Genomic DNA, 22,942 nt, shown 5'->3' with positions numbered 1-22,942 from the left:
TTGGCTCTGAGTGCTCTCACCTGCCGCCAGGTTTCAGGGTCCCCTCCAGGGATGCCAGTGACAGGGGGCTCTTCTGGCTCAACACCCAGACCACTTGACTGCTTTCCGTCTTGTGTTTTCTTTTTCTTGTAGGGTGATGGGGGCAGGAGCAGTGGTTTAAAAACAAAGAGACCCAAATCGTTCCTCAACACAAAATAGCTCATTCGCCAAACCTTCGTTTTTGTAAATTTATTTAGAAAAAAATTAACATGGGCAAATGAGATACCTCAGTGTTACAACAGAGTATAGAAATGTCTAGCAATAGTCAAATAATTTGATCTTTAAATACAAAATAACCACATGAACACCTAATATACAGGTTTCATCTGAATACATATTTATTAGATAAATATTAGAGGTTGTCACATCGTCTAACTACATACAGCTTTGCAAGACTAGAAATCACAATTAGTTTTCTGACCAGTTTAAAGTATGAAATGATTGCATCGTACATACGATGTACAAAGATGACTATTTCTGTGAAGTTACTTCAGACTGTACTTGTGGGTGTGTTTATGTGTGTGAAATCACCTGTGATCATGATATCAAAAATTATACAAATATGAATTTGGTTACAATTTTCGCTTGAAATCCCCGTTCTTGTCATTATTTCCATAGCACCCTAAAAATACACAGGTGGCGGGACTAGTACACTGAAGCTAAATATTACATGTAGGTAAAATAAAAACAAAACGAAACAAAAATGCCTTTCCACACAGGGTCAGATTATATTACAGAGTGAGACAAATGCGGAGACCTCACAAACGCTAACAAACAGGATCTAGTTTTTCCACATTAAGATGGAGTTCCAAGTTCCAAGCCTTTTTTTCTTGTTTGTTTGTAAAATAAAAACAATACACATTCCGAGGGAAATGAATGCATCTGTTAACGTGTCTCTAGTTCTCATTTACATATGTACACACGTCCCTTGAGTCGCTGCTGCTGACACTGCCACGTCTGGAGGGGCAGGCCGGAGCCTGTTGGGGGAGACGTGCAGCTTCTCTGGGGTTTGGGGCTTCCGTCAGGGAGACATTAGAAGTTTCTTAAAAAATAAGATTGCTACAGGGAACATGAACATGGATAAAGCTTCAAACCAAGGAGATGGGGGTGACCGCCTGTACTTGGGCCTTCCCGCCCGCGGCTCCCCGTCCGCCTGGGCGGCAGCAGCGGGGACAGGGCTGCGGGCCCGGCTGACGCTCGTCATGGAAAAGTGGCTTGCTGAGGCCTCGTTTTTGCAGAGGTTGCTTATGGCTCCAAGGAGTTGTCCGAAAGGATCAGGGAAATAGCTCCCCAGAGTTCAGACCTGCCCCCGCTCCGGGGGGACCGGGTCTTTACAGGTCATTACCTGGGGCTTGCTCCGGGCCCGGACACCTCTGGCCTGGCCCCAGGGTGCCCCTGGGAGAGGACGTCCCCGGAGCGCGGGCTGCAGGCACCATGGTTCAGAGCCGGCCGGGAGGGAAGCTCGTGGTTGAACTTGCTGGTGGAGGCAGACTCGGCAGAGGACCCGGGACGCCAGCCTCGGGCGCTGAGCCCGCGGCTTCCGCAGGGAAGGCTGAGGGAAGGGCCGGGGCCCTGCTGCGGGGCGCATCTTGACCCCCACGCTCGGAAGCTGCAGAGGTCAGTGAGCAGAGGCCGGGACACCCTGATAAGAACCAGAACAGACCCCAGGGCTTCCTGGGGCCAAGTACCAGGGCAGGAAGCAGGAACTTCTAAGGAAGGCATCGGTAGTCTGTCTGGAGCTGAACATACGAGATGGTGCAACAGGGCGGGCCCAAGTGCCACCCCCGGAGGGCTCGTGGGCGCTGGGCAAGGACGGCCGCGCGCGACCCGCCACCGTCGAGCCCCACCAGCCGGCGGGGTGGGGTGTCGACAGCCGTCTGCCTGGTCTTTGAACCCGACGTACAGCCACCCTTTCTCTTCATCCCTTCATCTGTACAAATAGCCCTGATTACTTTTTTTGTTTTTGTTTGTTGTTTTTTTTTTTTAAAAAAAGGACTCGGTCTTGGTGGTTGAGTCAAGGTATTTTAAAAACACCAGCAAAGGCTATAACCAGGTCATGAAAATGTCGAATATTATCAAAGACGATACTAAAATATTCACAAAGATATTTACAAAAGCGATTCTTAAAATAATCGATTTGCATACTGAACAACACGCTGTTTGAAAAAACCTCGACGAGGGGACAAAGGAAAAAACGGGGGCGGGGGCGATGGCAGCTATTCTACAGAAAACCTTGTGCCGTCTAGCGCGGTGGCTGGAAGGTGGGGGTCTACCGTTACCATAAAAATCCACAGTGGAGTGCTGGGGCCCACCCCCCGCGGCAGGCACGGGAGACTCGGAGACGGAGCTGGGAGAACAAGAGCAGCAGCAGCGGCCGGGGAGAGGACGCCAAGGATGGCCGGACGGGGCCCACGCGACAGCCGGCCCAGCGAGATAACGGGCCGCGCGGTGGGGGCGACAGGCAAGCCTGGAACAAATGGACGCACAAGCTGAGACTCGGGGCGGGACGGGAGGCTGCTTGTGCTGGAGCAAGGAGTGTGGGGTGAGCCCTGGGGGATGGAGGGACGCGGGGGGAAGGTGAGGCCGGCGGCCACGGAAGCACCGCAGCGCCTCCCTGCCCACGTGGCAGTAGACCCGGCTTGCATGTGCGGCAGCCTCGGACACGGGGATGGACAGATGGGCCGGAGACAGGCTGGAGAGAGGGGCGATGGCCCTGGACCGCCGCCACCGCCCACCTGAACCCACACCTCCCCTGCCTTTTCGCAGTTGCCACCTGGCCATCTGGATGGACCAAAGGGTATCAGGACAGAGAGAAGTGAGGGCGTCCCATGCGACAGTCTTGGGAGAGCTGGGTGGGGAGCAGGAGGAAGGAAACAACGCATGGAGATAAATGGGTCTGCTTTCTGTCCAAGTCCACCATTCCTTTCTCCAGATGACTTAATATCTTTTAGGTTTTTTTTGTTTTTAATTTAAAAAAAAAGGGGGGGGGCGAGTGGCTTGGAGCAAAGTTACCAGTTGCAGCCCCCCTTTGACTCCGCCGGTGGCTCCCCCCATCCACCCAAGCGCACAAATGTTCCGGTGTGGCTCTCTCTCTGCCCGAGGCTGGAGCGTGTTGCGCATCCGAAGGGCTTGGGGCCACCCTCGGCCTTGCCCCGCGTCCGAGGAGGCCCTGAGCCCCTTCCCACCGGGCCCGAGTAGGAAGGGCCTCTCCTCTCTCAGACACAGCATGCTGTCCTTCCGCGCTGCTTTCCACGCGAGGCTGTTCCCAGGGTCTCGCGACACAGCGGTTGGGGGTCGAAGGGCAGCCCCCGCCCCTGAGGGGCTCTCTTTCCCAGAGGCTTGTGCTTTTCTGCGGTGGTGGAGGTGGGCAGGCCGTTCTCTCCGGAGGCTTCCGGGCCGGGAAGCGGGGAGGCGGGGTTCCAGTCTAGAAAATGGAAGAACCTTGGGGGCGCTGGAAGGTCGTTTGGCATCGGCCCTCACGGGGGGACCCGGGCGCTGCGTTCCTTCGTGGGCTGGTTCCCCCGGTCAGCATCTTCTCCGGGGCCTGCTTGGGCGTGGGCCGCAGACCCGGAGACTCACAGTGCACCCCCTCTCCCGGCCCCTCGGCTGGGGGGCGGCGGCAGCGGGGAGGGGCTCCCCAGCGCCAAGCCATGGTCCCGGGCGGGGACGGTCTGAGGGCGCAGGCTCCCAGCGGGTGGGGAGAAGTGTGTGGAACGAGCGGGGAAGGAGGCAGAGTGGGGGGGCGGCCCCGCCGGGGCGGACTTCAGTTGTTCTCGAAGAGAGACAGGAGATCGTCGTTACTATTGCTCGGCAGGTCGGGGGGGTCCAGGTACGAGAGCAGCTCATCCGGGTTGGTGAGCTCTGGAAGGAGCTGGGAAAGAAAAAGCAGAGGCCCAGGGGAGCGGTTGGCTTTGGGGTTGGCCCGGGGCAAGGAATGTGGGGGCGCCTCCCACCCCTGCCAACCAGGTCTCAGGCCGTGAGGAGGATGAACACACCCGGCCTGGCCTCGCAGCCCGGCCACGAACACGCCGCCCGCTGCGCCTGGCCTGGGGTGCACCCGCGCTCGCGTCATGGCTAAACAGAGAGGGGCGCTCACCCCGGGCCTGGCCCCTGAGCCGCCCTGAGCCTTCCCGGGTACAGCCTGAAGCCCCACAAAGCTCAGAAGCCCCCTGGCAGGTTAAAGGGGCGTCTCCACCCCAGCGTGTTCCTTGGCCCCCCTCCCTGCCTGAGCTATGGGCCGCCAGGCCTCCCAGTGGGAAGCGCGCGGCCGTGGAGTGAGGGCCGGGGGAGCTGGTGGGAAAGTTCCCGGCAGAGCTGCCGAGGGTGGGACGCCCCGAGGGTCCACTCCACCCCTTGGGGAGCCTGCGGCTGGGCCTGCAGACCTGTCCCCACCCTCTACCAAGACATCGCTGGAGCCCTTCTGTAACGGGGGGTCCTCATGGATCTAAAAGCAGCCCCTGGCCTGGGGAGAACCCGAGACAGTGCCCAGCTGAGTACATCCTATTTACCACCTGCTGCGGACGGGGACTGTCAAGGTATGGGGAGGGGTGGGCCTCCTCTCTGGGGAGCCCAGAGCACAGGGGTGCAGGAGCCGGCTGGGGGAGGGGCGGGGTGGGTGCTAGGTGCCTTCCCGGCCGGCCTCACCCAGCTGCCCAGCCCTGGCCCCACTCCAGGAGCCCAGAGCGCCTCCCCACCGCCTTCCGGACTATTCAGGGCTCAAGGTGGGAAGACCCTCTGCCCGGCCACCCCCAACCCCCACTCCCTGAGGCTGGTCCTACCACCCCCCTCTGCGCCACCCCCTGGGGACCTTCTGGAGTGAGCGATGGAGCAAGCGGAAGAAGCAGGGCATGGACGACACACGCACAAGACGAGACAGACACACACCGGTGGGGCAGACAGAGGGCCCTAGCGCTCCAGCCCCCTCCCCTGCCTCGGGCCAGAGAGTGACAGACTCTGGGACTTGGGGGCGTGGGGAGGAGGCGCTCCCTGCTGCCTCCCCAGCCCTGGTCCTGGAGGAACTCTGCTAGGGCCGGGTGAGAGGTGGTGGCCGGGGCTGGGGCTGAGCCGTGGCCAAAGGGACTGAGGGCCTGGGGGGGGGGGGGAAGGGCAGGGATACCCCACTTGGACCCGTGGTGGCCCTGCTCCTTCTCTGGGGTCCCTGATCTGGAGCCAGGGCAGGCTGGCTGGTGCCCACCCGGCGTCCCTCCCGCCCTGCGGCAGGCGCGGGGCCCCCGCACCGCCTCCGCCCCGGGCCGCGGGCCCTCGTCGCCCACCCCTGCTCTCGGGCAGGCCCCGGTGCCCAGCCTAGCTCCCGGCCTGAGTGGGTGGTGACCCCGACTTACATCCAGCGAAGGCTCCGGCATGTCGGACGCTCCCTGCGCTCCGGCCTGACCCTCTAAGGCTGAGGAGGGGTTAAAGGTCAGGTCGCTGTGTGGATGGCTGCTGGGAGCGGCCTGCGGCGGTTGCCGGGGCGGCTGGGAAGGAGGAGGAGCCCCGCTGTGATGTAATGGGGGCCCTGCCTGGCTGCTGGGGTGGGGTACGTGCAAACCTTGTTGGATGGAGGGGTGGGGCTGGTCTGAGCTGCCAGCGTGTGGGATCTGTGGAGGAGAGCAGGAGAAAAGAAAGGTGAGGTGACAAGGCACAGCGACGAGATGCCTGAATGAAAAAAAAAAAAAAACTAACAAAAATCCTAAAAGCAAAGCTGCCCTTGGCAAAGCTGAATGTTTTCTGCAAAGAAACAAAAAAAAACGCCCTCCCAAAAAAACCGCCCATCAGGGAGGTCGTGGAGAGGGAGGGAGGGGAGGGGGCCTCTGGGGCCACGCGGGTGAGATGGGGGCGGGAAAGGGGGCTTGGAGTGAAGCACACACTGAGCTCCGGGCCCAAGGCCCCACCAGCCCCTCTGCCGCCCCGACCCAGACGCCACAACGAACAGCGGGAGCGGCATGGAGAAGCAGATGGTCATGTTCTGGGGAGCAGCGCGGTGGGAAGGGGTGTTGCCGACGGCATGGTCACAGGCCCCCAGGGCCGGGGCGCGGACAGCGGACACGGACAGACAGTGGCGCAGAGAGTGGGTCTGCGCCCCCCGCGTGGGTCCTGGCCCTCCCTGCCTTGGTGCACTGAGCACCCTGCGGGAGCCTCCAAGCCGCCCTGCCTGCTACTCGGCGTGGGCGGAGCTCAGCCAAGGTCAGAGCGCCTGAAGGGCAAGGAGCAGGTGCCCGCCCTCCCTGCGAGCCGCAGGTCTCTGTCCTCAGGGATGGAGCGACGCCACGTAAACGAAAGGGACACCTTGCTAAGACACGAGGGGATTTACTTCATTCCACGTGCACACGCCTTTAAAAACCGGGGCCGGCTGTGGGCAGAGGGGCGCGCGGTGGGTGAGATGTCAACAACAGCCCCCGGCTGCCTGTCCCGTGGCAAGCGGGCACTTCCCTTGGAGTGCAGGTCCCGGGATGACAGATCACGTGCGACTTCCCTGCCCCACTCCGGGCATCTCCGGGCCAGGGAGTGCCCACCTCGCCTGGCGGCCTGATGTCGAAGTCTCCTTAGCCCCCCTACTGCTTCCTGGGCCACACAAAAGCCACCGGACTCCCTTCCCTCACGGGAAACAGTGGCCATCCCAGCCCTGAGTCCCTTCTACCCCAGAGGCCAGCTCTTTAGGTTTTCCCTTAAAGCTGCCTCCCAGGCTGTCTCGGGCCCCTGCGTACAGGCCAGGGGGCCCCATGTTCTTGGGGTGTAGGGTCCAGCCCCCATGTGCCCCCCCAGAGCCCAGTGCATCTCCAGCCCAGGCCCCGAAAATGAGAGTGGCTGTGTGGCTGTGGGGTTTGTGACACACAGGGACACGTGGGATGCTCGGGTGGGAAGGAATCCCCCCCCAGCCCCAGCAGCACCCACGCTGGGGAGCAGGGAGGGCCCCTCCCTCCTGCTGTCACCCCAGGTTCCTGCTGCAGCTGCCCGCGCTTGGCCCTGATGGCTTGCTGGGACTTCTCAGGGTTCTCTGGGACCCCGTCATGCATCAGTCAACCTGCCCCCCAACCTGGGAGAGGCCTCGGGTGAGTCAGCACTGGCCGGGGCCATTCCGCCTGGCTCCAACTGGGACTGAGCTGCTTCTGGTCGAGCAGGTGTCGGGGGACGTGGATTTTAGGGTTGCACCACCCCACCCTTGTGCGTCTACACCGCGGGATCCGGTTCTTCCCTGGTGAGAGCCCAGGCAAGGCGACAGATGGGGCATACCTAGGTGGTACCTTGGGGACCTCTGAAGTCAACTCCCAAGCTCACGTCTCCCTGGAAAGGCCCTGGGTGGCAGGGCTACGGGAGGGCAGGAAGGAAGCCTGGTTGGAAGGAGGAAGCAGACGGCGCTCCGCTGCCGACCTCCGCCTTAGGAATTGTGGGAATGCCCACGTGCGGGGCGAGCAGTCAGTGCTGGCCGGGCGTGGAGTGCGGGGGTCCTGGGAGGGAGGGAGCAGGCCAGGGAGGGGGCCCCGGGAGAGGCCCTGAAGTCGGGAGCCCCGCGGCAGAAAGTAACTTGAAAAACTCGGCCGAAGCGTTAAGGGAAGCAGCGGAGTCCGCCGTGGCATTCGGGATCCTGTGGACAAGCAGCAGCAGAGCCCTTCCCTGGAGCCTTGGTTCCCATTCACCTGGGCTGAGCGCCGGGCGGCTTGTGCCAACACAGAGCAATCCGGAGGCCCCTCGGGTCCAGGCCCACCCAGCCGCGACCAGCCCCTCCTGCCGTGGACCCTCCCCTTAGGGTGACAGGCCAGGGACAAAACGGCCAGTCCAATTCTTAGCTCCCGAGGCTCAGCCAGCCCAGCCCTGCAGGCCTCGGCAAGCCCCAAATCCCATCTGCTCTTTCTCCACCCGGGCCCTGCCACAGCTGGCTTACACCCGGGCTCAGGAAACGTCCGTCCCCGCTGGACGAGGACGGAGGAAGGCGGCCGGGACTCTCCCGCTGCTCTGGGGCCCCACACTGGAGGTCTCTGGCCAGCCTGGACACCCGCCACACCCCCGCAGGGGCCTTCTGAGCAACACATGTGGCTTAATAAACGTGAAAGAGGGCGAGGAGCGAACGCTCCCTGTGTCATCGGCCTTCTCGGCTGTTTCCGTTTGCAGGAGGTGGTAATACCCTGAAGGCTCAGTGCCCTGGGAATAGATGCCTGGTTTGGGACAAAATTCTAGGTGGCCAGAGTCACGTGACGTCAATGCGAGACTGTAAGTGGCAGAGGCAGACAGAGAGTGGTGGCGTGAGTGTGTGCGTGTGAGCCTGTGTGTACACACAAGGCAGAGCCTTGGACTTCTCCCAGCTCTAGAGAATCGTAGTTCTGGGCGAAGTGGAGCCAAGTCCAGGCCTAAGGCAGCCTTCGTTGGCTTTTGTATTCCCCTCTGGGCCCCCAGACCCAATTCTTAGTCCTCCCCTTTGCCCGGGAGGGAAACAGGGTCCTCCCATCAGAAGGGTCCCCAAGGGAGACCTCGATCCCCGTCAGCCCGACAGCGGCTGGGGTGGGGGGAGGCCCAGGATGGGGGCGGGGGCTGGAGGGGAGGAGGCACTCACAGTTTCCTGCATGGGGTGGCTGAGGGGCTTCTCGAGGGCAGCCATGTTGCTGGGCATGTCCGGGGGGTGGGAGAGCTGGGGGGGCCCGTGCATGAAGTCGTTCATGGACGTGCCGCCGGGGTTCCCGTGGGGGAAGTCGAAGTTGCCATGGCCTTGGTAGTTGTTGCCTGGGGACGGAAGGTGATGGGGAGGCGGGTCACCCAGAGGAGAGGCGGCACCCCCCACCCCCTGGGGCGCAGAGAGCGTGTGCCAGGGGCCCCCAAAGGAGCCGCGACCTCCACCTCCTGGGAGGCTGGAGTGAGACCTCGGACCTTGGAGCATGAGGGTGGCACAGGCTCATGCTCCGGGCCTCCGCGCCCCAGGGCCTGGCGGTTTGATGGCCGAGGAGGAAGGCGGGGTGGGAGAAAGCGGGCGGCCGGGGGCCTCTGGGATGAGGCCCTCCGCAGGGTCTGCTGCACTGGGCTCCCAGACCTGTCAGGCCCCATGGCCTCGTGTCACAGCTGGGAGGACAGCGGCCGGGAGCGGGGTGGTCAGGGGCACCCTCGTCCGTCCCGAGAGCTGCACTGGCAGCCTCCTGGGCCCTGGGCATGCTGTGGGACCCTGGCTGGGGGGCCTGCCCTCTCTGGGCCTCTGGATCCTGAGATGGAGGCGGCCACGGGGGCGCTGCCACCCACCAGGCGTGAGGGAAGGGGTGATATTTTCTGGGAGCTGAGCTTGGTCCCGGCAGCAGAGGGAGAAGGAGCCAGGGATGGCTGGAGGGCTAGGTCCTGGGCCGGGTGGGAGCGTTGCTGGGACAGCGACGGCACAGGTGGCACAACTAAGAGCTCCAGGCCTGAGCGTTCCCTGGGCAGCCCCTGCAAACGCTGGCTGGGAGGAGGTGGCAGTTGTGTACCCAACAGGAAGCCCCTGGGCTTGGGACCCGCCTGCGTCCTGGAGTCAAGGAGCTGTCCCTGGGGGCTCCCAGGGGCAGGAGAACTGCTGGGCAGGGTGGGGGGAGGCCGGAGGCTGGGTCAGGGCGCGGCGTCCCCTCCAGCCTTCCCAACCCTCAGGTCTGGATGGAGCAAGATGCTGCATCAGGAGGGGAGGGTGGGCGCCTGTTGGGCGGAGCCCAGCATGTCCGGGGTGACTTTTTGGGGAGGGGGCTGTGTTCTCTCTGCCTCGTCACACCACGTCCCCTCCCTGCCCTGCTGGGGCGCGGGGCCGCCCCCCTCCCCCCTCCCATGCCCCGGCGTGCGGCAGAGCCCACCTTGGCTGCTGTAGTCATTGGAGTTAGTCCCCCCGGGGGGCGGAGGCAGCGGGTAGGGGGCGGGCCCGGGGCCCAGGGCGGCGATCATCTCCATGACGTTGGGCATGATCATCTGGCTGGGGCTCATGGTCTTGAACCGCTTGGAGGGGATGCCGTCGGGGTCGTCCTTGATGTGCAGGTCCGACTTGATGGGCACCGGCCGCCAGCTGCACGTGGGGTCGATGGTGACCTCCTCAAACTCGGAGCTGGGGGGGTGGGTGACGGAGATGGAGCTGAGGATCCCAGGGGCCGAGCAGGGGACCCCGGGTCTCCAGCACGGATGGACCCGGGGATATCCTTACGCCCGCAGCCCACCTCCCGCTCCGCCTGGCGTGGGACGGCGGCACGGAAGCTATTTCCATGTTTCTCTGTCTGAGAGACTGGGCGGCTGAGGCCAGCAGGTGCGAGAGGCTGGCACCGGGCCCCAGGACTCCCCCGAGCAGCAGTGGGGTGCACTCCAGGCCAGCCTGGGCTGGGGGTGGGGTGTCAGGATGCGCCAGGCGCTCCCCCGTCCCGGCCAGGCCGGCACTCCCGCCCCGCCGGGTGCCACTTACTGTTGGATGGCGTTCAGGATGCCCCACATGTACTGATCCACCTCCAGGCCCTCGAGCAGAGCGGTTTTACTGGGAAAGGAGAGGGCAGTATGGTTGGGACTTGCCTCCTGGCCCCAGGGGCTGGTGCAGCCACCCCTCCCCTGCCCTGACAGGAGAGGGCACAAAGGGACCCCACTCCTCAGAGCCTCCTCCAGGGGTGCCCCTTGGCCGGGCTTGGGCATCCCTGTTTGCTCTCTGGGCAGGGGTGGCAGCAGGACCCCGAGCAGCGAGCCAGAAGGGAGCACTCACTTGCACACGGGACACCTCCAGGTCCCCCTCTCACAGTTCAGCTGCAGGTACGACTCCAGGTCAAAGCACTGCAGAGGGACAGGCAGACAGTCAGGGGGCTGAGACCAGGACTGTCCAGGGGCCACCTGATGCAAGTGCCGGCGCCACTGGGCAGAGGGCAGCAGGGGGTGGGAGGCCGGGGCTGGGTGGGGCAATGGCCACATCACCTGTCTACTGCTCCCACAGCCGACCAGCCCCCCAAACCCACATAATCCCGCTCCCACATCCTCCGGGAAGCCTTCTGGTGCATCCTGACCTGTGAGGGCCTCTCTCCCTGGCCAGGGGTGTGGACCCAGGCAGGCTCCGTTTCAGCCCAAGCACCCAGGACAAATCCAGTCCAGCTAACACACGCGTGACCGGCGAGTAGGTGGGACCGGCCTGCCTGCCGTGCCCAGGACAGCCTCCTGGGGACGGAGGCTCCTGCCTGGCTACAGGGCTTCGCCGTGGGACGCTAACGTCGCTGGCCTGGCCTGCAGCCCAGCGGCTCTGAATCTCACCCGGGGATCCTGCCTCCCTGGGCCAGCCCTGCACTCTCCCCCCTAGGCTGTCCCAGGGTGGCTCTTCACACCCTCTTCTGGGAGACCTTCCCTGAGCAGCCCCCCACCCAGTGCATCCCTCCCACCCTGCACTGTCCCCGCAGTTCTGCTAAGCTCGCCCCTGCAGCCGCTCCCTCAACCACTTCCTGAGCCAGAGCCAGGCAGACGGCGCCGTCGGGCCCTGTGACCAGCGTCTCACATCTGCAGGGCCGGGAGGCGCCAAAGCCACTCCCAGAGGAGAGAGGGACCCTGCCCCGAGCACGCAGAGAAGGTGCTCAAGGCACAAAAGGAAAGGCCTAATCGAGCGAGCGATGACATCACCGCCGACCGCCTGGCGCGCTCCCGCAGGCCCCCGCCCTCCCCGCCAGGCTCCGGGCTGTCGCGGAGACGCCCCCAGGATGGCTCACCTGCACGTGCTTGCAGTCGTGGCCTCGGGCAGGCAGCTGGATGCGGCGGAAGGTGATGGGGCACTTCAGGGACACCTTGATGGCCGTCTGCTCCACGCCGTCCTCCCCGCTGAGGGCTGTGCTGCCCGACGACGCAGCCACGCTGCTGAAGTTCCGCTTGACTGGGGGGCGGGCGGCACGGGCGGGTGAGGGGCAGGGTGGCACGTGCCCTGGGTCTCCTGCCCCAGGGCCCAGGAAGGTCCGCGGCAGCGCGCCCAGCAGGGCCGCCCAGCGTGTGCCGGCGCGTGGGGGGGGGAGGGGTGGGGGAAGCAGCTCCCGGTCTGCAGAATGGGTGCCCCCTGTACAAGCACGACGGCGCTTTCTGCAAAACTTGCGGGAGCAGCCTGGCACTCCGCTCTGGTTTGCTGGGTCAGTGTAAAGAGGCATTTTTGCACTTAACTCAGCAAGTGTGAAAATGGCAATGACAAGTACCTGGCGGAGTTCTAGAGCCAAGGGATTCCATTTGCAGAAGCAAAGTCAAAGCAGAGAGCAGAGCAAACTCAGTGCTCTGAGTTGTCCCCACGTGGGGGTCTCCTCCAAGGGCTCCGAGAACATCCCCGACAAGGGAGGGGACTCTTTTTTTGTCCCTCAATTTTATTTTTGCTTTTTTTCTGAGAAGGGGACTCTTAAGCCAAGTCCCTCCCTCTAGAGCTGAGGTGTGAGCTGCTGCAGGGGCCGGGGAGGCCAGTCTGGAACCCACCCCCATGTACCACCTGCCTGTTGAAGAGCCCCTTCTCCAAATCCTCCCACCCTTCAGGGTCTGGCCCAGTGGCACCTCCCCCAGGAGGCCTGCCTGGTCTGCCTCGACCCCCACTCCCTCCTCTGGCCTCCCGCTGCTGCACATGTGTCTGTCCTGGCTCCCGGGGAGGCTGTCACAGAAGCCCCTTCAGGGGACCCGGGTGGCTCGGGCCAGGCCGCTCCTCTGACTGTCCCAACAGCAGGAGGGGCTCAGCCTGCGGCGGGGCCGGCGGTGACCTGGTCAGGGCGGGGGCCCTCCTCAGCCCCGAGCCCGCGGGGCGGGGGTCTGGCCGGCGCGCCCTGCCACCCCCACTCACTTTTGGTGATGCAGTGCTCGGCCGGCAGGAGGCGCTTCTTGAGGAGGCCTTGCAGCACGGAGCGGACGGAGGGCCGGTGCACCAGCTGCAGCACGAACAGGTGCGACTGCGGGCGAGAGCGGGCGCTCAGCGACGCCTGCCTGCGGCCACTGCCGGCCCAGGGTGCCCCGGCCCCGGGGAAGGCGCCCATGCCCCCAGCCAGGCACTCTAGGGGGTGTACCGGGGCACCTGGGGCAGCTCCTGGCACCTGAGCCTGGGGACCAGGCAGGGGTCCCCACCCTGAAAGGCTGTTCCGACACTGAGGCGACAGCTTTGGGGATGGAGCGCCACCTCACTTCCTCCCGTCGCCTACCACTGCTCTCCAGCCTGTGTCCTCTGCCCTTCTTGCCAAGCCCCGTCAACTCCTCCAGGAAGCCTTCCAAGACTCCATGCCCCCCAGAAGCCCACAGCACGGCTCCTGATGCTACCCACCGTGAGCTGCGGGCAACATTCCCACTGCTTGCCTTGTGTCTCTGGGGGGCCTTGGTGACCCCGAGGCTCCTAGGGGCAGTCTGGAGCTTTCCCTTCCCCTTGTGTCCCCAGCAGACTGGGGCCAACACCTAACTCCACCCCTGTCTAAGAGCGGGCCTCGATCTGCAGGGAACACACTGTGGCTCAGATGAGGTTCCGGATTGAGGAGTCACAGTGTAGAGAGACACACGGGGACACACACACACGCGACTCTAGACAGCAGAGCCGGGCGAAGAAGGGAGCGCTAACTCCAGACTCGCTGGAGGTGGGCTGGAGAAGGAGGTGTCAGGCCACAAGCCTTTGTTGTGAAGGAGACAAGGTCAGAGCAGAGCTTCTAGGGACACATGGGCAGTCCCTGAGGGAAGACGGGCCCAGGGGGAGGGGAGCTCTCTGGGGCCAGGGGCGGGAGTGGGGTTGGACACAGGGATCAGGTGGGTCTGAAGCCAGAGCCCGGGCTCTGGTCGCTGCCCACCCCCAGCGTGGCTTCATTCCACAGGCCCTGGGGGGCCACTGCATATTTTGGGAGGGGCCCAGAGACCGGCAAGAGGGGGCCTTGTGGGGCTGTCCGGGGGGCTGCGGGGGCTTGGGTGGAGACCCAGCCTCCGCCCGCGGGCGCCCCAGCCAACCCTGCCCACAGCGCTGCCCTGACCTGCTCTGCCCTCCGCCCGCGGCCACCCCAGCCGGCCATGCCCTCCGCCGCCCCGGCCCGCCCTGCCCGCCGCTCGCGGCTGCCCCAGCCCGCCCTGCCCGCTGCCCGCGGCCGCCCGGCCCGCTCTGCCCGCCGCCCACAGCTGCCCGCCCGGCCTGCCCTGCCCTCTGCCCGCCGCCGCCCCGGTCCGCTCTGCCTGCCGCCCACAGCTGCCCGCCCAGCCCGCTCTGCCCGCCACCCGCAGCCACCCCAGCCCGCCCTGCCCTCCGCCCGCCGCCGCCCTGGCCCGCTCTGCCCGCCACCCGCAGCCACCCCAGCCCGCCCTGCCCTCCGCCCGCCGCCGCCTGGCCCGCTCTGCCCACCGCCTGCAGCCGCCCCAGTCCGCCCTGCCCTCCGCCCGCCGCCGCCCCGGCCCGCCCTGCCCTCCGCCCGCCGCACTCACGCAGCAGCAGGCCGTGACGGTGATCTGGATGGTGTTGCGGCCGGGCTGGCACACGTGCTTGAGGTGCAGGGGCTTGTGCGAGGTCTTGTTGTCGCCGCGCTCGATGGTGAGCGGCGTGGCGTTGACGCTGACCTGCACCGACGCCGGCCAGTTGGTGTTCATCTGCCGGTCCTCGTGGTGGTAGCACTTGAACTGCAGCTCCAGGTCGGACCTGGGGGCAGCAGGTTCGGGGTGGAGGCTCCAAGGGGGCCGCTGGCTGCGAAACCCGCCACGAGCCCACGCGTTCTCCAGGACCCCGCCACGGCGGGCGCCCCCACGCCCTCCTCTCACGCGACCCATCAAATCCCGTCCCCGGTCCTCCCCCGCGCTGCTCACGGCCCCGCAGGCCTGGGGTGAGCCACGACGGCTGCCGCCCCCGGACCGCGATGCGCCGGCTCGCCCGTCTCCCTCCTGGTGCCCCAAGGCGTCCTCGGAGCCTGGCACCGGGCGGGGGCGCAGGTGGTGCCGCTGCGCAGACGATGCCCGCCCGGGCGCCCGCACCGCTGCCCCGCGCTCACCTCCACATCAGCGTCTGGTGGACTGTGGGCCGCAGGTGGAACACGTGGTTGCTGACGGCCAGGTTGTGCTCCAGGCGGAAGGGCTCCAGCACCACTCCGTCGCGCACGGGGAACGTGAGCCGCAGCTCGTCATTGTGGTTGGCTGGTGGGAGAGGGCCAGGGTCGGCTGCGGGCCTGGGTGCCACGGCTGGGGGGGGGGGGGGGAACGGGGGGACGCCCAGTGCACCAGAGGAGCCCCGGCTCCTTCCAGGCCACTACCTCATCCTGACCTCGCCCGGTCCTTCCGCTCATCCCCTGCACCTGCCACCTGCCACTCGGGATGCTTGGGGGTTCTAATATCCCTGACCCAGTTTCAACCTGTGACCAAACCAGAGCTGTGAGACCGGGGACAAGACCACCGTGACACACTCCTTATGGTCGGCTGCCCGAGACCCTCTACACGGAGATGGCCAGGGGCCAGGTGAGGCAGGGCTGAGCGGCCCATCCCCTGCACCCCGACTCTCTCCCCCTCCACGTGCCTTCCTGGGGGCCCTCCTGCCCTTTCCATGTGCTCACCCCGTTTCCAAAGCCCCCTGCCCCTGGCCTGCTGGGGCGACCCCTACCTGTCACCCACGGTGGCATCGTGGATGCCTGCTGGGAGCCCCGAGCTAGAGCTGCCGGCGAGCTGGCTGGACAGAGCGAGGGGGCAGAAGGCTCACCTGGGGGCGGCGGCAGAGCGCTCATATTTGGCTTGATGTCGGGCGGGAAGGGCGGCTTGACGTCTTGGCTGGGGGACAGGTATGGGGGGATGCTGCTCCCGGGGGTCATGGGGGGGGTCGGGTTCCCTGGAACGGGCGAGTGGGGGTAATTTGCCACAGGAACTGGCCTGGGAGGCTGGAGGGAGAGAGAAACCAAACAGGTTACGGGGTGAGGGGAAGGGAGGCGTGGCCCTCATACGCCCACACCTGCCCCCACGCGGGTCCTAGAGCTGCGGCCCCCGCCACCCGACGGGGACAGCCTCCCCCAGGGGCCCCCAGAGCCAGCCCTCAGGCCTCTCCCCACCCCCTCCACCAGGTCAAGGCACCAGGTGGGTGCAGACGCCCGTGGCCACGTGACAGATGGGGACACTGAGGCTCCGAGTGGGAGAGGAAAGCTCGACACCATTCCCTCCCTCCCACCGCGCACCCACGGCATGGCAGTGGAGTGGCGTCTGCGGGAGCCTCTCCCCCACCTCTGAGGACCCAGTTTTTCCAGGACTGGCTGGAGCCACACACCACCCTGCACCACCCACCCAGAGCTGCCTTCTTAGCCTGGACCTTCTCTCCTCCCCAGAGGTGGTGAGTGGGGAGCACATCCCCAACTAACATCCCAGAGAGGCTGCAGCAGGGGCGGTGAGGACCCTGGGCACGGGATCGCAGGGGGTAGTTCTAGAAAGTAGCATCCAAACCTACCCTGCTAACATTCCCTTGGCTGTAGTTACTGTAGCTGCTTCCCGAGAAGGTGTTACTTTGTCCATTAAACTGTTCTGGCTGCGAAAACAAGACAGACACCAACTCCAGGAGGGGAAGGCAGAAGACCTGTCAGATGCCCTCGCCTGCCCTGCTGCCACCCTTCACCAGTACCCGGGGTGCTGAGAGGCGTGTCCAGTGCTGGGGTGGGAGGGGGGGGCAGGGGGGTTGGTCCATGGGGACAGCACGTGTCTAACTAGGCTGCCCTCTGTCCAGAGCTATTAATTTAGCAAAAGCGCTTGCAACAATAGAAATATACAGTGTGCTGAAGCTGAACCAAAAATAGTAAAGCCACATGGCGCTGCTCCTGTCCACTGGCATGATTCTTCAGCAAATAAATGTAAAAGAGTCTCCTGAGAATGTACTTTAAGGGAATCATTCCAAAGAAGGAAGATGCTTCTTCATTATAGTAGTATTTCAAAAGTGGCAAAACAGAAACAACCCACAAGTCCAACAGAAAGAGAATGGTAAAATAAGGTAGAGTCAGCTCAGTGGAATAATAAGCAAATGTTACAAGTGAAAGCCACGAAGACGCCATAGCAGTAAGGAACATGCTTAGGGCAAAAGAACATGAGCAAAAGAAGCAGATTCGAAATCATTTCCGCAATAACAACCATACAAAACGACGCCCGTGGCTGTGCAGAGACTAAATTCAGAATGAAACATTAATGTATTCAGGGTATGTGTTTTTTTCCTAAAAAATTTACTCCCTTCAGAGTTAGAGTCTTGTGTGTGCCGTAAGTAAGAAAAGGAACAAGGAAACCACCATTTGAGCCCGGTGAGAAAGGGCACGGAGGTGAGCCCGCCAGGCTCCCCTGACCAGCCTGCAGGCCTGAGCTCACGGGCACACGTTCAGGAATCTCCGCTGGCCCCCTGGCGCCTTCAGGGAACACGCGTGGGCTGTGAATGACCCGAGTGGGACGGGGGGAGCCCTGGCGGGGGGGGCGAGGCTGGGCGGGGACTCACCTTGTAATACTGCCCCATGTTGACTGTGGGAGGCGGGTACTGCCCGGTGCTCGGCTGGCTCGGCATCCTTTGCCCGGGGTAGTTGGGCGAGGTGAGCGGCCGCGGGGGGTTGGGGGTGGGATACTGGCCTGGCTGGGTGGGGAACTGGCTGTTTGGTCCATATTGCTGGTTTCCATAGTTGGGCTGTGGCGGCGAGAAGGGGAGGAGGTGGTCACCCAGGTGCTAGGCCTGCCCCCTCGCCATTCCTCCGGCCGCTCGCCTTCCCATCCTTAAAGGGGAGAGATGACGCGCTCGGCCCTTCCTTTCTTGTCTTTTTCATCAACTGTGGTAAAATATATATAACCCCCAATTCCCCACTTTAGCCATTTTTACGTGTCCACTTCAGTGGTATTAATTACATTCAAAATGTTGTGCTGCCATCACCACCACCCACTACCCACATTTTATCATCACCCTAAGGAAACTCTGTGCCCCTAGAGCAGTTAACTCCCACAGCCCTGCCCCCGGGCCCTGGTAACCAGTAGTAATCTCCTCTCTGTCCCCGGGATTCGCTTATTCTGGGCATTTCACGTAAGTGGAATCCTACAACGTTCGGCCTTTTAGGCCTGGCTTATTTCACGCAACGCGTCTTCGAGGTTCATCTGTGTTGTCACACACGCCCGCGCTGCATTTCTGTTTAGGTGCCGATGTCCCAGGACGTCACCTGCCCACCTGGCTTATGCGCCACCTGCCCTCAAGGCCCCACGCCCTCTGACCCGGGGCCTTCCAGAGCCTCACGCACCCCGAGGGCTTCCTTCTCAAGGCCTCTTTGGGTCTCTCCTAGCGCTGGCTCGGAGCTGCAGCCACAGAGCCTTTACCCCAATTTGTGACGATGGAATGCAGGCAAGGGGATGTGCTTCCAGAAGGTGACAAGACCCCAGCCCCAACCTCATTCGAGGCGTCAATCAGAGAGGTGCTGGCCCTGCCCTCCACACCCGAGGGTGGTGGCTGGTTCTGGGACGTAAATAAATTGCCACCCAAGGAGAGGGCAGGGACCCCAGGCCGGGGCAGGGGCCAGCCCACCCCTACCGGCGGGCGTGGGAACGTCAGCTTCAGAGACCTGCGGGGGCATTCCCACCGCTGCCCTCAAACCACCTTCCCCATCTGTGAAACCAGGTGACTCTGAGGGCCGCCTGAGGCCCAGATACCCCGGGACGTCACATCCTGGGGAGTCAGTCGCTTCCGCCCTCTTTGCCCCGTATATTTAATGATCTCTCTTGTGCTCTGGGCTGGGGTCCAGGCTGACAGCTGAGCCCCAGGGCCCGGCAGAGAGCAGCCCTGGAAAAATACTCGCTCAAGAAATGAATGAAGGGCCTGGGGGTAAAAGTCAGAGGGTGGCAGATTTCAGCGTCTGTGATGAAGACTTCCGGAATTCATGCTGCTGTGAGGTGCGGCTGCTCTGTGCGAGGAGGGGCTCCCCGCGCTGGAGGGATGAAGTGGAGGCTGCACCTGCCTGCCCTCAGGCTCGACCAGCAGAGTCCTGTAGCACCTGGGAGAGGGAGCTAGGGGACCTACTGCGGTCCAGCCCTTTTCCAAGGTTCCAAGAGCAGGCCAGCCACAGGGCAGGATCACCGTCCAGGATCAGGCCAGAGCAGCAGCAGAGCTTCGTGAAGGTGGTGGTGAATTTAGTAAAAATCATCGAGGGACGTTAGCAGGTTCTGCCCTGGCAGGGAAGAGCTGGGAAGCAAGCTGTGGGGTGCAGGCGCCTGGGTGGGCGTCACGGTACTGGCCGGGAGGTCTGTGGCAGCCTCGTCCTTGCCGGCAGCGCCCAGGCCTGAAACCGCGTGGGGCTGTGCCCTGGGGGCTGAGGCCGGGAGCTCAGGGGCTGGCTCTGGCAGCCCCCCGATGCTCGAGGAAGCCCTGGCTGTCCTCTCTTCCCCACAGGGTTCAGAACGCCTCTGTCAATTCAGGACACTGAAATGCCTTACATAGGCAGACCCTAAAGGAGCCGAAAAGTCTTTGGGATCTAAGGCCATGAGTCAGAGCTGAAGGCCACAGTTTTGGGACATGACAGATTCTCATTCTGAGGATAGACATCCAAGCAGAGAGCTGGGGGGACAATGTGGCAGGAAGGGGGCTATACCTGGGGGGAGAACCAAGGCAGGCTTCACAGAGGACTGGGTACTGGGTCAGGGTCCTGGGGTCCCTATGCAGGTAGATTAAATCCTCATGCTGGCACCCAGACAGCCGCTTGCTGCCAACTCATTCTCAAATGCTCACCAGAAGTCTGGTGACACTGCCTCCAGGAAGCCCTCCTTTTCTGACCTCAGCAGCCAAATCACCGAGTCCCTTACGCCCCCCCCCCATGCATCATTCCCTCCCGGGTGTCTGCTTCAGCCTCTTTCCTTGGAAGCCTTGCTTCCTGGAGGGCAGGAGGAGTGGGCTTTACTTCCCTAAATCTGCCTCAACACCTTGGCCGAGCTGACGGGGCAGCTGCACAGACAGCGCCCCAGCGGAGTCACTGCGGGTGGAGGCCAGCGTGAAGGCACACGCGACCCGCCTCCCAGTCCCCAAGCCCAACACGCACAGCCTCGACGTTTGCAAAGGTTTTGTCTCAGCATCTCTTACTCCTGGAGGGAAGCTGGGCTAGGTGTGAAGAAGGTGGACCCAAGAGGCTTAGGTCCTTACCCAAGGTTACACAAGGTCATCCGGCCAGGGTCTGAGCCAAGACGAAACATGCTAACAGTAACAGCTACTACTTGGTTCAGTGTCTACACTCGCCAGGACCTCTGCGAAGTGCTTTGGAAACAGCCCTTGCTGAAATCCCCCCCCAAGCAGCCCTCCAAGGTAGGTCACTGCCATCTACAAATGCAGAAACAGATTCAGATCTGACAAAGACCAGCTCAGGTTCCCCCGAGCTCTGCCTTCTGGTCACCCCCCAAGCCCTGGCCCAGTCACACCCCTGTGTCTTCATGCCCCCAGGCCCTCCGCCACCTCCCCCCTGCCCACCGCCTGCATCCTTGCACTCACCTCTCCCGGGTATGGCCTCTTTATGCTCTGGATGGGGAGGGCCTGGGGCCGGGGGCCCGGGTAAGTCTGCTGGGGCATCCGCTGCCCGTGCGTGCCGAAGGGGCTGAGGCCGGGAGGCCGGGGCTGGTTCATGCCCATGGGAGGGCCGCTCATCGCCGACGGCGTCATGCCAGCTGCCATGCTCGCGGGGTTCATGCTGCCCCCCATGGAGGCAGGCCCCCGGGGCCCAGGCTGGTTCATGAACTGGCTGTTGTACGCCTGCGTGGGACCCATCTGGAAAGAGGAACAGACCTTCAACGGGAGAAGAAGAAGAAGAAAAAAAAAGAATAAAATGCCACATGCATTGAAAGTGCAGTGGGGAGGCGGGAGGGCGGGGGGAGGGGCACCGGGAGCCTGTCCTGGGTGGCTGCGGCTGGACCAGGCCCCTGGAAGGTGGTCCTCCTGGGCACGCTGCTGCCCTCTGCAGGCCGCACAGGGAAGGTGCAGCCGGGGGGCGCCACGGGGCGGGCGGGTACCTGGGCAGGTGCACAGGCAGCATTTCCAGGGAGGCAGGCAGGGGCCAGGAAGTGGGTGCAGGAGCAGGGAGGGCATGGGAAGATGGAGGCGGATGAGGATGGAGGCAGGATTGCGAGCGAGGCAGAAGCCTCTTTTTCTGGAAACCCTGGCCCCTGCCCTTGGCCTTGGACAATGGAGACACACACTCCCGCCACAGAGCCCGATGCGGGTCCAGCTTCCACGCTGCCCATGCGCCCTGCAGCTCCCATCCTGCCTCCCCACTTCCACACCTCCTGCCCTGCATCCCGTCGGGGCTGCCCCTCGCTCGCCTCCTCCCTCCCTCGTCCTTCTGAAGGTCAGGGGAAGCAGAGCTGGTCCCGGGGTGGAATCCACAGATGGGAGCACCAAGAGTGCGCTGGCCCTCTGAAGGCCTGAGCCCGTCCCCCGGTGAGCTGGGGGCCCAGAGGGCGGATGCACGAGCCAGCGACCCAGGCGGAACAAAGCACAGGCACCCCCGCACACCTGCCCCCCCAGACACGCCCACATCGCAGCAGGCACCTGCTGCCCACGCCCAAGGAAACCAGAGGCACCCTGCTATCGCCAGCGCTCCCCGGCACCCGCGACCCCTCGGCACCCACACTCTGGCTGACTCCCCGGGGCAGTCTGCCTGGCTGGGTGGGCCAGGCTGGGCCCGGGCTGGCGGGGACCCTTACCGGTCCATACTGGTTTATATCCTTGTTCTGCGTCTCCTGCAGGGCGGCCACAGTGGCCGTGGCCGTGGCCGTAGCTGTGGCGGCGGCTGCTGCGACTGCAGCTGCTGCCGCGGCGGCCGCCGGCTGAGTGAAGTCGGCAGGGGGCCTGGTGTGCGGAGGGATGCCCATTCCTGCGGGGGCACTGGGACCCCCGGGGTAACTGTGGGAGAGAGAATAGGAAGTCAAGCCCTGCATCTAAAGACAGACCACAAGTGCCGGGCCAGGGAGGGAGAGGCCCGGGCTGTGCTCGGCTGGGGACAAGGGGCTACTGCTCCGAGTCATCTGACCAGCGGGGTGGGTGACCGCCAGGCCGCTGCGTTCCGGAGCCCTAGTCCTTCCTGGATCCCTGCGTCTGCCTGGCTGCCCCTGTCTGCCTGTCCTCGGGGAGCCCAGGCCCCACACGGGTAGGTGGATGGCGGAGCTGGATGTGTGGCTTTGGGTCTGTGGGGCCAAACGCCTGTGCTTGGCCGCCAACCCTGGGCAAAGAAATGCACCCGGGCTGCAGTCAGGCCCAGGAGCTGGGGAGGTGAGGCCGAGGTGGGGGTCCTGGACAGGACAAGGAGGGCTGGGCGCCCCTGCTCTCCAGTCTCCGCCCCCTCACGGGGTTCCTGGTCCCCTCCTCCCTGCCGTCACGAGCCGAGGGGCTCCCAGCCTTGGCCTCAGGTCTCTTCCCGCCGTCTTAAGGCAGAGCTGACGCTCCTAGCTCGCTTCATTTTCTTGGGGCAGCTTGACTCCGCCTGTCGCCGCCCTTCACTCCCCTGACTCAGCTCTCCTGACGTCTTCTAACTCACGAGGGTGCGAGGCAGAGAAGGGTCCCTGGGAGGAACGAGGTCAAGAGCCCTTCCAGCCTGCCGGGCCCGCGAGAACACGGCTCAGCGCGGCAGACCTGCGGGCAGGCGACGGCTGCGTCCGTCCGACTGCGCGGACACCCGCGGCCGTGAGAAGGGCAAGGCCTGGCCCCCCGTTACGCTTCCGCGAGGAGGTAAATCCCACTCTCCCGCCCGCGGCCCTCCTGGAGGCTGCCGGCCCGCCCGGCCCCGCTCACCTGGCCCCGAAGCCCCCGCTGCCGGGGTAGTTGGGCCGGCCGTAGATGCCCTGCTGGATGTAGGGCTGCGCGGGGCCGGCCTTGGCCGAGAACTGCTGCTGCTGCCCAGCAAACTGCGGGGAGCTGAGGCCGGGGTTGCTGGTGGCCATGCCCGACGCCATGGGGTTGCCGCCTGGGTTCATGGGGTTGTTGGCATTGGCCATGGGGTTCCCAAGGACCTGCGGGCAGAGGGCGGGGCCGTCA

General features: G+C 64.0%; 1 protein-coding gene across 8 annotated transcripts in view; it reads right to left on the bottom strand.

Moving 5' to 3' along the window:
- Nucleotides 1–213: 213 nt before the first annotated feature.
- Nucleotides 214–22,942, bottom strand: part of ZMIZ1 (zinc finger MIZ-type containing 1) — a 221,723-nt gene continuing 198,994 nt past the window's right edge. For 3 of the 8 annotated variants that reach the window (XM_058299305.2, XM_058299309.1, XM_071215928.1), the window contains 16 exons: nucleotides 22,700–22,917; nucleotides 21,616–21,814; nucleotides 20,408–20,698; nucleotides 17,399–17,581; nucleotides 16,376–16,453; nucleotides 15,644–15,818; nucleotides 14,946–15,087; nucleotides 14,389–14,599; nucleotides 12,788–12,893; nucleotides 11,694–11,854; nucleotides 10,712–10,779; nucleotides 10,424–10,492; nucleotides 9,831–10,075; nucleotides 8,585–8,751; nucleotides 5,382–5,636; nucleotides 214–3,910 (listed from right to left, as the gene is read on the bottom strand). In XM_058299305.2, coding sequence (XP_058155288.1) covers nucleotides 3,803–3,910; nucleotides 5,382–5,636; nucleotides 8,585–8,751; nucleotides 9,831–10,075; nucleotides 10,424–10,492; nucleotides 10,712–10,779; nucleotides 11,694–11,854; nucleotides 12,788–12,893; nucleotides 14,389–14,599; nucleotides 14,946–15,087; nucleotides 15,644–15,818; nucleotides 16,376–16,453; nucleotides 17,399–17,581; nucleotides 20,408–20,698; nucleotides 21,616–21,814; nucleotides 22,700–22,917 — 2,676 coding nt within the window. In that variant the 3' untranslated portion in view covers nucleotides 214–3,802. The remainder of the gene's footprint in view (nucleotides 3,911–5,381; nucleotides 5,637–8,584; nucleotides 8,752–9,830; nucleotides 10,076–10,423; nucleotides 10,493–10,711; nucleotides 10,780–11,693; nucleotides 11,855–12,787; nucleotides 12,894–14,388; nucleotides 14,600–14,945; nucleotides 15,088–15,643; nucleotides 15,819–16,375; nucleotides 16,454–17,398; nucleotides 17,582–20,407; nucleotides 20,699–21,615; nucleotides 21,815–22,699; nucleotides 22,918–22,942) is intronic. The other 5 variants (XM_058299306.2, XM_058299310.2, XM_058299307.2 and 2 more) reach the window with 3 other exon arrangements.

This window comes from Dasypus novemcinctus, chromosome 6, assembly GCF_030445035.2.
Source record: "Dasypus novemcinctus isolate mDasNov1 chromosome 6, mDasNov1.1.hap2, whole genome shotgun sequence".
In the NCBI taxonomy this organism is placed as follows: Eukaryota; Metazoa; Chordata; class Mammalia; order Cingulata; family Dasypodidae; genus Dasypus; species Dasypus novemcinctus.
Note: the sequence above shows the minus strand (reverse complement) of the source record. Positions and strands in the feature narration are given on the sequence as shown.